Source organism: Saimiri boliviensis, chromosome 13 (genome assembly GCF_048565385.1).
Source record: "Saimiri boliviensis isolate mSaiBol1 chromosome 13, mSaiBol1.pri, whole genome shotgun sequence".
Lineage (NCBI taxonomy): Eukaryota > Metazoa > Chordata > Mammalia > Primates > Cebidae > Saimiri > Saimiri boliviensis.
Genome location: NC_133461.1, coordinates 41,591,549 through 41,610,151, shown reverse-complemented (window position 1 = coordinate 41,610,151; position 18,603 = coordinate 41,591,549). Strand labels below are relative to the sequence as shown.

General features: G+C 41.6%; 1 protein-coding gene across 9 annotated transcripts in view; it reads left to right on the top strand.

Annotated features, from left to right (window-relative positions):
* The window catches only part of FHOD3 (formin homology 2 domain containing 3), a 493,523-nt gene that overhangs the window by 317,395 nt on the left and 157,525 nt on the right, over positions 1-18,603 (top strand). For all 9 annotated transcript variants that reach the window (XM_074383563.1, XM_074383562.1, XM_039463510.2 and 6 more), the window contains one exon: positions 15,946-16,184. In XM_074383563.1, the coding sequence (XP_074239664.1) occupies positions 15,946-16,184 (239 nt within the window). The remainder of the gene's footprint in view (positions 1-15,945; positions 16,185-18,603) is intronic.

Genomic DNA, 18,603 nt, shown 5'->3' with positions numbered 1-18,603 from the left:
TGAGTTTTAGGAAATATTTCTATACTCTGGATACTAGACCCTTATCAGATATATAACATGAAAATATTTTCTTCCATTCTGTGGGTTGTACTGTTCCACTTCTGACCTAACTGATTAGTCTTATTAATAGTAATATGTTTTAAAAATATTTTCTTCTTTCACTCATAATATATACTCATTGATGAAAATTTGGAAAATAAAAGAAGCATTTTTGTTATATAAAAAACATAAGAGGAAAAAACACCCATGATTTTATTACTAACCATTTTTAACATTTTGGTCTATTTTTCTATTCTTTTTTGTAACATGGGTGTGTGTTCATAATGAGGGACATAATGGTCTACATACAGTATTGCTTATTGAATCTTATTAGCAAACATGTTGGAAACATTTTTTCTTGTCATTAAATGTTTAAGAATTTAATATTTTAGGAGTTTAATAGTCTCTCTGTGTGTACACCATAATACATTTAACTAGTCCCTATTTTTTCAGATTTAGATTATTTCCAGTTTTCACAATTACAAATGCTGTTATAAGGAAGATATGCATTCATAATTTTTCTGCATAGCTAGAGCTCTAGGACAGAGATTTTCCTGCTAAATGGTTTCTTTATGGTCGTCACTGGATAGAAACGGAGAGACTGATATGTAAGTATTTCCTGTAAGTTACTGTCATAATAGGTGACATGTTGAGGAGTAGAACAGAATGATCTTTATATGATCTTGGGAGAAGGAAACTGGGTCCAACATATTTGCTGGTAGCACTCGAAGCTGCCCATAGCTGCCAGTGGGCCAGCTCTTTGTGCCCTGCTCTGGCATCTTCTCTTCCAGCCCTGCCTTACTCCCTCACTCCCTCAGCATTTCATTGTTACTAACCTGTGGCCCTGGGAGGCTGGTAGGTGGTGAAGGAGTATATTCTTATGGCTCCTAAGAGGTAGGATGGAGAACAAAGTAAGAATACTAAAGGTGGAAGAGGAAGAGAGCTCAGGAGAGTTGGCTTAAATGAAGGTAGAAGATGGACTTTTGCCGGCACAGATATTTCCTTCCCTTAACCCCCTCACCACCATGGTCAGAACTCCTGTCTCAGATTCTGTTCAATCAGGGGCTCAGATGATGACAGATTTGGATTCCATATTCCATTTGTATATTCAGAAGCCAGCTTGATGCAGGTGAATTGCCCATCTATGAACCAAGTGGGAGAGAGTATTGAAGAATAGCATTGATACCTTCTCCAGGAATCTAAACACTACCCTCTGCTTCAGGGTGCATTTTCTCTCCAGCCTACCTGCCTCTTAAGCTACCTCCTCATCTCCTTCTTTTCCTTCATACCAAACTTTTAAGAAATTGTTCTATATTCACCATCTTTCTTTTGCTAACTTATGTGTGCTTAATGTTTGAGCATCGAATGTATATCATTTACAAATGAGCATATTTATGTCATTTAAAGAGTGGTAAATACCATGTGCTCGTTTTAGGAACTAAAACACTACAACTCAGAAGTGTCCAGGGCAGTCCATTTATTGTCACCCTACTACCACTATCCCCAGGATTCTCTTGCTTTCTTTATGAAGAATTTAACCTGAAAACCACTTAATCTGTGAGCTAACATAAAGGATCAGATTACTAAATCAGAATTGGCCAATCAGAGATCTTTCCCAGTTATCTGGCTGTACTAATAAATTTCAAGAATACAGGCTATCGAGGTGCAGATGGATGAGAGAGAGGTCTGGGACATCCCGTGTGACTCCCCGGGTCCTTTCTTCATGATTCAGACCTGTGCTTTCTGACCTGAAACAATAGACAAAGTCTCTAAGTGAGGTTCACAAGGTCATCTCACCCAGCATGAAGCATTCAGTTAGGAAACATCTCCACTTCATGCCCCAGAGAGGCACAGCTTACAAATCCATAATTCTGTGTTTATTTACTATAAGTAATCCATAGCCAGGGACATCCTGCTAAGGGTATTCCGGAAATAAGAACTCTCAGCAGATATCTTTAGTTTATTTGTTAGGTAATCTAGTTAATTAGCATATTTATGGTAGGTGAAGCAGGTCCTCAGCTGCTCATGTCCTTCCCCCAGAAACAGCTTTCTTGTAAGACGAGTGCAAGGATCATCAGTCAGACGCTTTGGCTCCTTCTTCCCAGTCTGCCCCTAAACAAGATACTGTTTAATTTTGTCTGTTTTCAAACTTGTTATAAATGGAATCATATCTTTTGACTCCTTCTAGAATATGCCCTTTTGTTCAACAGTTTTGAGACCTGTTCCATGTTGATATATGGATAACAGTTTGTCCATTGTCACTGCTGGTGAATATATATCACAGTTTATCTGTCTGCTCCACTTGTAATAGATACTAGCTGGTTTACATTTTTGTTGCCTTCACAAACAATACTGCTGCGAGAGTTCTTGTACTTCTGTGTGTGTGTGTGTGTGTGTGTGTGTGTGTGTGTGCGTGCGCACGTGTGCGCATGCTATAGTTAAGATGTTTAGGGATCAGTTTTATTCATGCTTCATAAAAATATTTAGGTTTTCTTCTTTCTCTAAGCCCTGAAAATGTTTAAGTGACATTTCATATTCTGGTCTTTGATCGCTTATTAGAATTCTCTCGAGAAATTTCGTGGGCCTGTCATGTTAAATATATATGTATGTGTGGTGAGGACAATGAGGGGAGATTTTTGGTAACTGTGTTTTTTTCTATGGAGACTGGTCTGTTTAAACTTCCTGTTGTTACAGGATCCATTTTGCTAAATTACATTTCCTAGGAAATTATCCATTTCATCCTTTAAAATTCCTTAGCACAAGAATTTTTGTTAGACTGTTAGAAATGTTTTAAATTTCTTCATTTTTAGTAGTTCTCCTCCTTTTGTAATTTCTTACTTTGTGTGTTTGTGACTACTTCTTTTCTCCTACAGATTAACTAATGGTTTGTCTATCTTGTTCATTTTTGTCAAATAATAATTCTGATTTTTATATTAATGGCACTGCTTTTCTGTTTTGTAATTCAATGCTTTGCTGATATATTTAGAAATTCCTTTTACTGGCCGGGCGTGGTGGCTCACACCTGTAATCCCAGCACTTTGGGAGGCCAAGGCGGGCAGATCACGAGGTCAGGAGTTTGAGACCAGCCTGACCAACATGGTGAAACCCCGTCTCAACTAAAAATACAAAAATTAGCCAGGTATAGTGGCACGCACCTGTAATCCCAGCTGCTCAGGATGCTGAGGCAGGAGAATCACTTGAACCTGGGAGGCAGAGGTTGCAGTGAGCTGAGTTCGTGCCACTGCACTCTACCCTGGGAGACAGAGCGAGACTCCATCACAAAAAAAAAAAAAAAAAAAAAAAAAAACCTTTTACTTTCAGTTTGCTTGTTATTTTTCTGGATTTTTGAGTTGAGTATTTCATTGATTTTTTTGTCATCTTTTAACCATCATTGCATTCTTGTAATACAATCCATTTGGTAATGATGTGTTCTTTTTAAGAAGGTGCTGTTGGAATTCTGATTGGTATTGATTTATTGAAAATGTTTGCATCAGTATTTATATTGGTGTGTAGCAGCCCCTCCCCACCCATCCCAGCCACCTCCCCTTCCTCTTCCTTTGTCGCTGACTTTATCAGTTTGAGCATCACTATTATACTAGCATCATAAAAGAATTCCTGACGACTCCTGAACATTGCTTCTTGTTCCTGTGTGTCCAGATGTCTCTGGGGTACCTCTCTGCTCCCCGTTAGTGTCCTCCCTGGATCCTCTGTTTCTGTCCCCTCCCTTTCAGTGTTGAGGTGTCCTTATCAGACCTCCTCTTTGTCTGTGTTGTCTGCCTATTATTCTCCCCAGTGAGGTCAGCAGCCTTGGGACTGATCCCTATCTTGACTCCATGCTTTATTCTGAGGCCCATGGCTGCTCGTATTTCTACCTTCCTTTTTCTCTGCCTGCTTGCCATCTTGTATTTCATTCATTCACTTGGAGACCACTATATGTGACATATTCTGCTAGGGCTGTAAATACAGAGATAAAAGATCTGTACCTGCCTCTAAAGAACCTCTGTTCTGTTGATTCCCCTAGCAGCTCTATGTGATGGTGCAGAGGACTTAGAACATGTCAAGGAAGCTCTGACTGTATCTGATATGACCACCTGAAAGACACACATGAAATGCAACCAGCCCCAAATGAACCCTTTATTTTCCTACCACAACAAAAATAAACATTCTGCACAGACTCTTCATATCTCCACCTCTGCAAACAGTGGAATTTCCTAAGTTATAAGCCTAGAACAGGCGTCCCCAAACTACGGCCTGCAGGCCGCATGCAGCCCCCTGCGGCCATTTATCTGGCCCCACACCGCACTTCAGGAAGGGGCACCTCTTTCATTGGTGGTCAGTGAGAGAAGCATAGTATGTGGTGGCCCTCCAACGGTCTGAGGGACAGTGAACTGGCCCCCTGTGTAAAAAGTTTGGGACACCTGGTACTGAACTCCTTTCTGTTTCCTGTGTCCTTATATTTCTGAGTGTGATTGCTGAAAACTGTACTTTTTCTCCATTCCTGTGATCATTTCCTTAACTCTGGCCCTCATGGTTTCTTGCCTGAACTATTGCGTATCTTCTTATTCATTTACTTGTCTATTACTTTGTTCATTCAACGAAACTTCATTGAGCATTTGCTGTGTGCCAGGCACTATTCTAGCCCTGGTAACCCAGCACATCAGAAAAAAATCACTGCCCTGAGGAGGCACATACTCTAATGCGGTGCAGACAGTGATCAGGAATGTGTATAAGCAGAGGATCTGAGATTGCAAACATGTCTATGAAAAAAGAGACGGTATGAGGTAGGAACCAGAAAGTGAAGCAGCAGCAAGGATAGAAGGCCTGTCTGAGATGATGGCCCAATGAAAGACAGTGAATGACAGAGACCATTGGAGGAAGTCAGGCATGACGGGTGTCGGAAAGGTGGCTGCGTGACTTCAGGGGTAGGGCCCAGAGAACAGCATGTGCAGAGCCTGGGGACACTGATATTTCAAGGGAGCCTTCTCTGCATCCCAAACTCCTATCAGCTGAAAGCAAGGTGATCCTCCTAAAAGTGAAATCTCATTATGCTGTTCCTCCGTTTAAGAACACGAATGAATGAATGACTGACTTTTTCATGACCAGCAAGATGAAACCAAAATTCCTTCAATTGCTACAAGGGCCATTCATGCTTTGAGGCATTTGTGCCTCTATGGCCTCGTCTCCATCATTCCAAAGATATGTCTGAAATTTCAGTGACACTCAACTTCTCCTGTTTTTGAACATGAAAGGCAGGGTATTTGGGGAACTTTCCCTTATCCATTCCATCTCCTTGCCTGGAATGTTCTTCTTCCTCTTCTCAAGTTATTAAACTCCTGACCCTCCTGCTGAAGTCACCTCCAATGTCATCTCTTCCCCTAAGCCTCCTTGGCAAGATGAAAGGGTCTCCTGCTGCTTGTCCCCCTACTGTTGTTCGTAGCTGATGAGAGGGTGCTGCCTTGTGTCCACACTGCTGATTTAACACTCCTTAGGACATGCGACCTGTTTCCCTTTGAGCTCCTCTGAGCCATACATCTCATGCTTCTGTCTAGCCCCAGGGCCTGGCAGCACAGCTGCCTATGGTAGAAGTTCAGTAGGTGCTTGAATGAAAGTCTCCTTCAAATATCACCTTCATGATAGCGTCGATTAGGGGCTGAGTTGAAGGAAGGAAAGATGCTATTCAGTTGGAAAGTAGTCACCTTAAGGGGCAGATGCCCTGAGTAATAACTCAAGCTGTGACAACTGAATCCTTCAGATAGCTGGCAGAGTTGGGATTTTTATTTCTTTCCGAAAGTTAATGCATTTAAAAAATATATTTGCTGCTACAAGACAGCCAACTTCAGTATATGCAAGGGCAGCAATAAAGCCTACAAGCAAAACCAATATTTATTTTCACAAAAGACTGAATGTTCTCAAGCAATTGCAGAGAGTTTGGTTAGGCTTCTAGAATTCTTCCTAATAGAGAAGGACATCTGATGGCTGTTATGTCTTGGACTTGCTGAAAACAGGCCCAATTTCATGTAATTTAACTCTATTTCAGAAAGGTGATTTGATCCATGTTTAATTAAATTCATTTGATTTTTTATAGCTTCATATGAGTTTTCACATAGTCTGGCATTTGGTACTGGCTGTGGGCCGAGCCATGTACATAAATGGACAAAATAAAAAAATCCTTTGTCAGATTATGTGTTCTAACTTTGGGTTCTGAAAATTTGGTCCCCGTAAGAGATCAGGCATCTCAAGGCTAAAGACTTTAGAGGATGAGACGTAACTATTACTTTTAGGAGTAATTAATAGGTGTAATCTCTGAAGATTCCTCCTTGTCATAGGTGATAGAAAGTATGTATCAGTTATCTCTTGGTGCATAGCAAAATTCCCCAGATCTTAGTGGTGTAAAACAGCAATCACTGCTCATGATTCTGTGAGTTAGGAATTTGAGCCTTATTCAGCTGGGAACTTTTCACTCAGCTGTAGTTATCTAGTGGTTTGAGTGAGCTGGATGATCTACTGCAGCCTTAGCTTATCTACTTGGTCCGGTGTTTGCTACTGGCTATTGGCTAAGCCATGTATCTTCAACAGGCTGGCCCACATGTCTTCCCACTATAGCAGCATTTCAAAAAGGCAAGTCCCAGTGCATAAACACTTCTTTCTCTCTCTCTCTCTCTCTTTTTTTTTTTTTTTTTTTTTTGGAGAATCCATTTTCCTTTTATTCATTATGCACTAGAGCTAAAGTGCAGGGCATGAAGGGTTTTATAGAAAATTTTCAGTACTTATGTATAGGTTTTCATGGAAATTTAAAAATTTAACAATGATAGAGATAATAGATAACAAACCCATCAGAAGTACATTATCACTCCATTCAGCAATTCTCATTTTGCTGTTTAATTTCAACTATCAATTCCAAATATTCTAGGAGTTTTTTTTACATCAAATATAAGATACAATATCATTAATTTTGGAAGAATTTAAGTAACTATATCTAACAAGCGAAGATAAAGAAAATATCATTATCACATCTAATACAAATTTTAATATTTAAAATAGATCAATTTGTGTATTCACCAAAGAGTAGACTCTACAATCACCAAAGGTGCATGAAATGTTTTAACATGTTTCATCTAATATTTCATCTTCAGACAAAATATCAATACATGAAAATATTCAATTATGTATAAAGGGCCATAGACTGTGGTTGGAGGAGGAAATCGCAAATCGACAGTGGTATGTTCCAAAACACTTTATTGTGAAAGTAAATGCAAGAGGCCGGGTACGGCAGCTCTCACCTAATCCCAGCACTTTGGGCAGATCACGAGGTCAAGAGATCAAGACTATCCTGGCCACCATGATGAAACCCCGCTTCTACTAAGAATATAAAAATTAGCTGGGTTGGTGGTGCATGACTGTAGTCCCAGCTACTTGGGAGGCTGAGGCAGGAGAATCGCTTGATCCCAGGAGGCAGAGGTTGCAGTGAGCCGAGATCCTGCCATTGCACTCCAGCCTGGCGACAGAGCAAATAAAAGTAATAGTAAAAAAGAAAGTAAACGCAATAAAGAAAATAGGGATTCCTATTGTTTCTGATTAAAGGAAAGGTAACTCCCAGAAAGCTACTCCCTCACTTTGCCATATCCAAGGACAAGGCACAGGTCTGGCCATATCCAAGGAAAGATGAGGATTCAGGGTATAATAAAAGACAACAGAGATCATGGGACATCTTAGGATTCTGCCCCCAACATCCACGCTTGCACAAAAACTTGATCTAATGTCTCACATTGGTGGGGATCTGGTGTTCTTGTAAGAAAAAAAATAGTGTCAAAGTGTTTCCCTTGAAGACTCAGAGGAAGTTGATTCTCAACACTTTCTATTTTGGAAGCCAGAAATGCTTCCTCAATTGAGAAGGGGGGCAGTCCTATGTACCATAGGATTCCATTGTTGACTGCTTGTCAATGAGTGCCACGAGTTATTACAACCAGAAAATGTCTGCAGACATGGGTATACTTCCTCAGGATGCAGAAGCTGCTCCTGTGAGAACTGCTGCTCCTCTCCATATGTGAACAGACTGACAGATGCAGGCAGCACCAGCAATCTCTTGAACCAGTGAGGTGCACTGGAAAACGTGAGTCCCAATGTATCCCTGTGTTAGAGTTATTGAGAGGTTTTTGTTTTGTTGACAAGTGCTAAGACAATACAATGCACAAGGGCAAGATTAGCTGGGAAAATGATCTTATAGTTTTGAACCCAAATGTTCTTCCTTGTTTTCCCAGAACTGGGTAAATTCAGTTTTTACTTCCATATCTCCCTTAAAAATCCGAAGGTGGTCTTTTACTTGTCTAGGAGCTTGTCACAATACTCTTGAAATCTTCAGGAGTCCTATTTTATTTTTTTTAGTTTTGGCATGACCATTGTGGGCCTGGGGGAAGGTGAGCTGATTTCATCTCTTCCTTTATAACCATGATGTGGGAGCCTCATTTCACATGATCAGATTCCCTCCAAAGACTTAGATGAACATAACTGAGGTACCCTGGTGCTTGGAGTAATAACAGCCTCGTCTCCATGCCCTCTCTCTTCCCACACTTGTTGAGTGTTGGACCATCATGTATTCAGTGCCTCAGTGGACAGAGAACCAAACCCAGGTACTTTCACAAATCTGGAGCCAATTCTAAAGTTTTTTGAATTCCAGCTCAGCTCAGTTCACTGTCACCTGCTTGGGACTGTGGGTGACTGTGGACTCTGAACTGGGATGTGCTGTGTCCATGTGACAGTCTTCCTCCCCAAGAATTGTTCAAGAAGGTGATGGGCTAGGAATGCCATCTGGACCCAGTGGAACAAGAAGGGCAGGGAGCACCTGGCACCCACTGTTCATGCCACTATCACCCAGCTTCACAGTGTGGCTGCTTGAAGAAGTTTCCTCTCAATGAAAACTCTAATTAACAACAAACAATAAAAAAAAACAAACCCAAAACATAAAAAAAGAAAATCCTAATTTTGCTGGTCTTTTTCAGCAGGAAAAGTGATATTTTTTAGTCTTTATAGTTGACAAGTCCAGGATCTTATAACGCTAATTTCTTTCTTTAAGATAAGATGGCATTAGTGTGTGGAATACCAATGAAATCCATGCTGATGGCCCTTGTCATAGCGGCGACATCTTGATGCAAGTCTTTGTATTCACGTGGCTGTGACATAGCCTTCAATTTCTGTGCTTTATCTTTATGAAGAAGACTAAATAGAAAATACAGGTCATGGTCATTTGCCAAGGCATGCAGGTCAAAGTAGTATTTTGCATAAACACTGGCAGAAACATGAATATTAAACTCAAGTAGCTCCAAAAAACACATCTCCATCTCACTCATTTTCTCAACTGCAATGTCCTTGGGATTCTGGCTGTCATCCGCACTCCACAGACCATGATTTCTCCAAAGCTTGGAGACCAGAAGCATGGCTCCAAGGACAATTTTTTTCCAATTAGTAAGACAAAGATCAATGTTAGCATTAGTTAAAAGATGTTCAATGTACACCAAAGCTACGATTGCACATGGAGATGTTAGTTTTGTGACAAAAAAGAGTACAGAAGTATCTGAAAATGCAGTTGCATTTGGGATCATGCTCAAAGGATTTCCCTGAAATCTTTTCTTGTTAAAGTGGATGTATTGGCTCATCAAAAATATCCGGAGATCTGTTTGCATATCTGTGCTTTATGTTGTAATATATTGCCAAAGTCACACTTTCTAACGTGTGGCTAAGATCAGGCTTCCCTTAGAATTTTTTCCTTCATTTCAACCCTGGTGAATCTGACGATTACGTGCCTCAGTGTTGCTCTTCTTGAGGAATATCTTTGTGGTGTTCTCTGTATTTCCTGGTCTTGAATATTGGCCTGCCTTGCTAAGTTGGGGACATTCTCCTGGATAATATCCTGAAGAGTGTTTTCCAGCTTGGATTCATTCTCTCCGTCACATTCAGGTACACTTATCAAACATAGATTAGGTCTTTTCACATAATCCCATATTTCTTGGAGGCTTTGTTCATTTCTTTTCACTCTTTTTTCTCCAATCTTGCCTTTTCATTTTATTTCATTAAGTTGATCTTCAGTCTCTCATATCCTTTCTTCTGCTTGGTCGATTTGGCTGTTGAAACTTGTGTATGCTTCGTGAAGTTCTCGTGTTGTGTTTTTTAGCTCCATTAAGTTATTTATATTCTCTCTAAGCTGTTTATTCTTGTTAGCATTTTTTCAAACCTTTTTTCAAGGTTTCTAGTTTCTTTGCATTGGGTTAGAACATGTTCTTTTAGCTCAGAGAAGTTTGTTATTGCCCACCTTCTGAAGCCTGTTTCTCTCAATTAATCAGACTCATTCTCCATCCAGCTTTGTTCCCTTCCTGGTGTGGAGTTGTGATCCCTTGGAGATCACAACTGGTGATCTGGAGGAGAAGAGTTCTGGTTTTTGGTGTTTTCATCCTTTTTGCATTGGTTTCTTCCCATCTTTGTGGATTTATCTACCTGTGGTCTTTGAAGTTCGTAACTTTCAGATGGGGTCTCTGAATGGATGTCCTTTTTGTTGATGCTGAAGTTATTTCTTTCTGCTTTTAAGTTTTTCTTCTAATCATCAGGCCCCTCTGCTGTAGGCCTGCTGGAGGTACATTCCAGACCCTGCTTGCCTGGGAATCACCCATGGGTGCTACAGAACTGTAAGGGTTCCTGCTAGTTTCTTCTTCTGTTATCTTTATCCCAGAAGGGTACCTGCCAGATGTCAGCCTGAGCTCTCCTTTATGAGGTGTCTCTTTGCATATACAGGGGTCAGGGAACTGCTTGAGGAGACAGTCTGTCCCTCATAGGAGCTCAAGTGCTGAGCTGGTTGCCCCGGTGCTCCGTTCAGAGCTCTGGCCAGGTATGTGTAAGTCTGCTGCAGCGGAACTTTTAAACGCCTTTTTCCCTGGTGCTCTGTCCTAGGAAGGTGAGGCTTTATTATAAGTTCCTGACAGCTGCCGCCTTTTTTCAGAGATGCCCTGCCCAGCAAAGTGGTAGTCTAGCCATAGTCTGCCAGCAGAGACATTACTGAGCTGCCACTGGCTCTCCCCAGCTGTTGTGTGAACTTCCTGTTAGAGCTGCCTTGGTAATGGTGGTCTGCCTCAGTAATGGTGGACTGCCTCTGTAATGGCTGACACCTTTCCCTTCACCAAGCTAGACTGTCCTGGGGCCAACTGTGCTTGCTGCAAAACTTTTAATCTAGAGCATTTCAGATTGCTGGTCTTTGTTGGGGGTGGGACCTGCTGAGCCAGATCACATGGCTCCCTGTTTCTGCCCCTTTTTTTTTCAGTTGAATAGGCAGCTCTGTATCCCAGGCATTCCAGGCAACTGTTGAAACAGCCACCTGGATTTGTGCGAGTTTTTATGTGGAGACCCGCAGCGCTGGCTGAAACAGCTGTGCTGGAAACTAATGGTGCTTTTCAGCCCAGGAATCTCCTGGTCTGTGGGCAGTAAAAACTCATTTGGAAATGTGGTGATAACTCACACTCTGCATTCTTCTCACTGGCAACTGCACTCCAGAGATATTCCTATTCAGCCATCTTGGATCTCTCTCCATAAACACTTTTCAAGCTTCTATGTGCATCATGTTTGTTGATGTTCCATTGGTCAAAGCAAGCCACATTGTTGAACTTTTCATGGGTGGTGATGAACACATTACAGTCTCTATTCTTCTCTATATTTTGTGTATATTTAAGCATTTCCACAGTATAAGTTAAAAAGACTGTTCAAGCATTGAAAATGGAACCACCATATGATCCAGCAATCCTACTTCTGGATGTTCACCGAAAAGAATTGAAATCAGGATTTTGGAAAGATTGGTACTCTCATGTTTGTTGCCGCATTAGTCACAATAGTCAAGGTGTAGAACCAATCAAAATGTCCAGTGATGGATGAATCAATAAAGAAAATATCATATATACATGCAGTGGAATATTATTCAATCTTAAGAAGAAAATCTTTACATTTCTTAGAACTTGGATGAAATTGGAGGACATTTTGCTAAGTGAAATGGCCAGTCACAGGACAAATACAGCATATTTTCACATATATGAGGTGTCTGAAATAGACTCACAGAAGCAGAGAGTAGGATGGCCGTTGCCAGAGACTAAGGAGAAGGGGTGAAAGAGAGCTGCCAATCAGCAAGCATAAAGTTTTAGTAATGCAAGATTAATAAGCTGTAGAAATGTGCTATACCACATCGTCCCTCTAGTTAACAGTATTGTATTGTACACTTAGAATCCGATAAAAAAAAAAAATAGATCTCATGTTGAATGTTTTTACTACAATAAATAAAAAGAAAAAAATTCTTAAGAAGAATTTTCAGGGCATTCCATGGCCTGAAAGATTAGTAGAAGTGGTTACAGATGTCACCTTAAGATGTTCCTAACTGCTTTCTTGGTTACGTGGGTATGTGTAAGCCATCAAAACTGGATTCTGGACCCTACTTGCTCCTCGCCCAAGTTTTTAGTTTACAAATAGTGTTCTACATTTAAAGAATTAGAACATATTTGATGAGAGGTCCAACAGATGAATCACTCCATCACTTGGGAGAGAGTAGAGATCTTTCAGGACTGGCTCTATCTCACTTTGTGTTGCCATGGAGGATGTGCATTGCACTTGTATTTGATTAGGTCTGACCCTTACCATGGGTCCTGAATAAGCCTTGGGTTAAGAGCTGTACTCTCCAGGTGTTTTTTTTTTTTTTGTTTTTGTTTTTTGTTTTTTTGTTTGTTTGTTTGTTTGTTTTGTTTTTTTAGCTCCCAGCATTCCTGACTAAGCTGTAGTGCTCACTAGAACCTAAAGCATTTGGAAATGCCACCATAGCCTTGCATGTGCAAATGAAGTCTCTCTTCCTGTCAATACTGGGCACTGATGACTCTAGAATTCTTTATTTTATTTTATTTTATTTTATTTTATTTATTTTTATTACATTTTAGGTTTTGGGGTACATGTGAAGAACATGCAAGATTGTTGCATAGGTACACACATGACAGTGTGGTTTTCTGCCTTCTGTCCCCTCGCCTGTATCTGTCATTTCTCCCCATGCTATCCCTTCCCGCCTCCCCACCCCCCATCCCTCCCCCATTTCCCCACAACGGACCCCAGTGTGTAGTGCTCCCCTCCCTGTGTCCATGTGTTCTCATTGTTCAACACCCGCCTATGAGTGAGAACATGCGGTGTTTGATTTTCTGCTCTTGTGTCAGTTTGCTGAGAATTCTTATTATAAAAACAAAACAATGAGTGAACAACAGCCTCTCATTTCTTGTTATGTTGTCCCTGACTGCCAAGCCCGAGGCTGCCCTTGGGTCTAGCAAGATTCTGTAGCCAACTCGCTCTTCTTTTTTTAAGTAGCTTGATATTTTGTCAGTTATCTGAACTTCAGAAAGCCCCAACTGTGTTCTATGTTATGATGTTGCCTTGATAATTTTTTCAGATTTTTCTTGTCCTTCAGATTTTCTGGTTATCTCCATCTTCCTTGACAAAGGGCAGTTAAAGAGGATTTCACTTCATGCATACTATGTGCCTCTCTGAAAGGAATTGTGAGTGGAACATTACTTGATCCTTGGGCCTCTGAGGTTAGATAAGGAATTAGAAATATCTGAACTCTTATCCCTAATCTTATCATTCCAAATGTGTGCTTAATAAGAAGCAGAATCAAGACATCAGGTCAGGATAAGTTCAAATGGTCTAGAATTTTTATATATAGAAATAAAAAAATATATTTGGCTAGAAACACTTAAAAATGCTGTTCTTTGTCAGGTGTATGGTTGTTCTCAAACTTTCCACATGGAATGTCATTTATAAAGTTGAGATGACAAATGTGCTCAACCAAATGCATAATATCATTTTAGTTCTTACAGTTACAGCGCAGAAGGAGACTCCTGGGAAACAGAATTTCCCATGAGACTTTGTAAAGATAGAGCTTTAGATTAACTTTTATCAATTCTTGCCTCAAACATCCCAAAATTATGTTTGACTGGTGAAGTCTAGCGGAGTAAAACAGTCAAGTTTGTTAAATTATCTTCACGTGTAAGAGTTTGCTACAAGATGTTATCTGGCACGTAGATGGAAGAGATTTCATGAAAGCTTGAGCTGGTGGGAACAAGGTGGGACAGATAAGGGTGGATACACTCCTGGTAAACAGTCCATGTATCTCAGGTGCTGGTATATCCCTGTGAACTGGAATGACAGTGGCCAACCTGGCCTTACCTCAGCCAAGCTCATACCAGGACACAGGTGTGAAACTTTAGACATGAGGGCGGCTGATTTTGCAGTAGCCAGATTTTCTGCAGATAGGTGATGTTAAAGCCATATACTGTGGTTAGCTATCTAAATCTTCTCCATTCTCTTACATGGCAGAAATGTGACCAGAACACCCATAAGGCTGGAGAACTTGCATGTGTGGGGACTTGGAACCATGCGATTCCATGGTTGCCAAGTCGGAGAGACTGCTGGACTTAAATGAGCCTGGCCCATTTGGGCTGTGAGGTAGCCCAACCCACCAATTCTGTGTGATTAAGAAATTTATGGGCATCTTAGGTCACTTCCTGTGAGAGCATGGATAGGGGAAGACAGTCATATTCATTGAGTACCACAAAGAAGGCCTTTAGGCCTTCTTTTAGATGCTTTACATGAGTTACCTTTATGTAAGTGATTCTCATCACAAATCCGCAAGGACAATTCTATTAACTTCATTTGATGAGCCAGAGAGGGTGCAAGTAATTTGTGGCAGGTCACACCTGGCTCATTAGTGCCACAGCCAGCATGCACACCAAGGTCTAGTTGATACCAAAACTTGCATTCTTTCTACTTTCTGGTTTTAAATAATGTAGGCATCAGTATAAAAATTAAAAAGGCTAGAGATAGAGTTGCTGGCTAGAAAGAGTGATCATGTGTGAGGAGCAGAGCTGGATGCTAGAAGAGAGATGGAGGGGAGTTATGCAAAAGGACAGTTAGTTTTAATGTGAGGTGAGAAAGCCATGGTGTAAGATCCAGTACAGAGTGAGATTAAGAGACAGAGAAGCTGGTTGTCTGCAGAAGGTACTACCTAGACACAGGACCAAAAATATCCCTTGGAAAAAGGCAAAGGGTAAGAAAGAGTATGGGGCCAGTTGCCTCAGGTTTCCCCATGTAAGCCAAAGTGGCAAAATGCAAGCCAGTTATTCTTCTGCACACATATGTATCACTCTTAAGAAACTTAAAAAAAAATCTATTCTAGGAGTCGTCTATTTGTGTAGTGTGTCTTTGTGACTTGTGTGTGCAAACTTCTAGTAAAACTACAGGCTCCACCCAAAACCCTGAACCAGGCTGCTGAGAGTAGCCTGTTAGTGCAGCAGCTGTCAGCCAAGATTGTGAAATTGAGCGATACCTGCTGTTGAACTAGGCCTCTTAGAAAGATTTATGAGTGAGGCCAGTTCCCATTCACCTGTATCTTGTGGCTCTGGCCACTTTTGAGCACCTTCTTTGGGAAAGCAAGTTCACTGGGGACCAGCCACCACTAGGCTTCAGGAGGAATTCAGGCTCATGGAGCAGAAAAGAGGCAAGGGTAGGCAAGGAGAGATGAAGGCCCAGGAAATGGAAATTCTGGGGTGCAGAATTATTTAGATTCCATCCGATTACAGAAATATTTCTCATACTCACTGGTCATATTGGCTGCCCCTTTCGTGTCTGTTTGATGGGAAGAACCCACAGTGGCAAGTATCTTCCAGTGCCCAGCCTGTGTTTGGCCTGGACACGTGTGTTTGTAAAGACCTGGCAGGGAAGCTGAGGCCTGCCATTTGGAAAGACAGAGTTAAAAATCTCTATTAGGACAATCCTGAAATGCAGTCACACCCAAGGTCTGTGAAAGGATGCCAAGCCTGACCTTGCACTGGGCATGCTCTGCTTTTCCAGGTGGCGCTCAGGCACGAGGATGGCGATGAGACTGCGGAGCCACCCCCCAGCGGGCGCCGGGACCGGAGGAGGGCCAGTGTGTGTTCCAGTAGCGGGGGCGAACACCGGGGCCTGGACCGCAGAAGGAGCCGCAGGCATTCAGTGCAGAGCATCAAGAGCACCCTGTCGGCTCCCACCAGTCCCTGCTCCCAGTCAGCTCCCAGCTTCAAGCCCAGCCAAGTGCAAGATCTGCGTGAAAAGTAAGCATTAAGTTGGCAGTGGAGTGGGGTGCAAGGATGCCACCTGAAAGAGAGAGGAAGGCTACAGCCCACCGGTGCCCGCCACACTCCCCTTTCTGCTGGCCAGTTTGTCCCCCCGCAAACCCTGCCCTCGCATTGTTCCCTACCTCTTCTGGACTGTTAAACCACCGGCCGAACATCTCAGGGAATTTCCCATGCAAAGTGGCCCCTGGTGACTTTCACAGACCTGATCTTACTAATCCCAGGAACTCTTTTTCAGCTACCTTTTTTTTTTTTTAAAGTATTATTTGCCATCTCAGTTAATAACTGTTCAGAAAAGCCGTGTTTTATCAAATGGGAAAGACTTCAAAACACAAAACTTTGGCCTAGAAATAAATGGTATTCCACTGTAGGAATGTGAAGTTGGAAGAGCCTTGCAATAGTCCTGACAATACAAGGCTATCTCCGGGTTGGTTTTAGTTAAACAGAATAATAACCCAGTAAATACTAATTTCAGTAAATACTAATTCCATCATTTAGTCTGAAACGTTTTTATTGAGTGTTAGAAGCGAGGACTATTCAAAGCCATGAAGATACGTAAATAGAAAGGTACCATCTCTGTCCCTGTGAGCTTCATGTTTGGGTTGGGAGGAAAAATAAGAAAGGTAGGCAGAAAAAAATATATAATGATTGGCAATCCTGTGAGATATTATGTGTATTTAAAGTATAAAGTTTGACAAAATCTGCCAAACCAGAGTGGTTCTATAATACAGAGGTACAACAAAAGGCTTGCCATGTCTGCTCCAAGGTCTGGGTCTGGTTATATCTTCCCAAATGGATGTTCTGAGGTCACTGGGATGATGGACTTTAGGGGCCAGTCCATCCCACCTAAGTCCACAGGAGCCAACTGACACATTCCCATCCTGTTGCTGAGAGTCTGAAAGTAGTAAGTGCTCATATCACTTGGCTGGAGCATCCTCCCTCATCATAGAGATCCTCCTGGGAGTCAAATTTAGATTACCAGGCTACATGACAAGGAAGAAAATCACTCAGAATAAGTTGGATGACCTTAAGAAAAAGTGATCAAGATATGTTTCTTGTCTCTATCTCTAAGGGAATACCCCACTGGCACCAAGAGGTGCCCCAAACAATTTGATTCTCATGGGATCATTTGATCAGGAACCAGGCCATGCCTTTAGATGCCTATAATTCCAGAAGAAGGAGGAGGGCATTGGTCTGAGAGAGACATGCAGCCATGATCCGTGTTAATACCCCTCTTCTACCTTATAATCCCAGGTGCCCTCTCCCTACAGATTTTTAGGCTTCTGAGAGTATGTTTATAACAACCTCTATTTTGGTGAAAAGAAGACCTAAACTTCTAAACAGATTAAGGAACAATAGCACTTACCATGAGCATTGCATCTTGTCATCTAGGACCTTAAAGAAACTCAGCCAGTTCAAAAAGCCCTTGAAGCTCTCTTCCAGCTGGCTTGAGAAATTAACATGAAGAGAGTAGAGAAAATTGTATACAGCCATCTGAATAAAAGCCTATGTATAAAACCACCGAAGATGCTGAGTGTAGGAGCTAGGAGGACCCTGTCGGTAGTGCTGGATGTTCTCCCGCTCCGCCGTGTTTGTTCCTTGTCTGTTTCTTGCTGTTACACTTTTTGAGGAGCCCTGTGTTGTAAGTTCAGATGACGGTGCTTTGTGGTAGGCTGGCAAGGATGATGGTATGGAAGTGGACCGTCCTGGGCACAATTCACAGTCTTGAAGTGCTGGGCTCGGTAGGATCTGAAACAGGAAGCCAGGGATGCCACTCTGAATGCCATTTGCTTCATTCTTTTTGGAATTTCATTTCACTGGGTTTATTACTTCAACATTAATTTAGTAGCATTTGAGAAAAATATAGTTTGCAGCTTGTAACAATAGATGACATTGTATGCATCTAGATTGATGATCATGAAGTGACTTCATTTATGAAGCCTGTTGGAGGGATTTTGCCTGTGACCCCAAAGTGATGGCACAGTTTTGATGAGGCATGAGTGAGATTGTGGGAAGGGGTGGTGAGATTCAGAATGGGAAGTGATTTCTGCCCACATAGCTTAGTCACCTGCCCAACATCTGTGCCTCAAAACAGTACCTTAGAATCAAGTAGCTCATTGTGTTCTGTCACCTGCATACCTTGAAAGACACAGAAGCATGCCTAATGTGCATTGCTCTTCAGGTCTGCGAATGCCCCGGCTGTACTTAACATTAGCTTGTAGCAACATGCCTGCAGATACCACATATGAAGAATTTGGGGATGGATTTTATAACTCAGTGATGCCAACTTTTGTAAACAAGGTAGAAATACATTTTAGAAGGGGGTTCATGTTGTTCTAAGAAAATATAGGACAGTCTCCACTCAGGTGGTCCTTTTGCATCATTTGAATTTAACTCT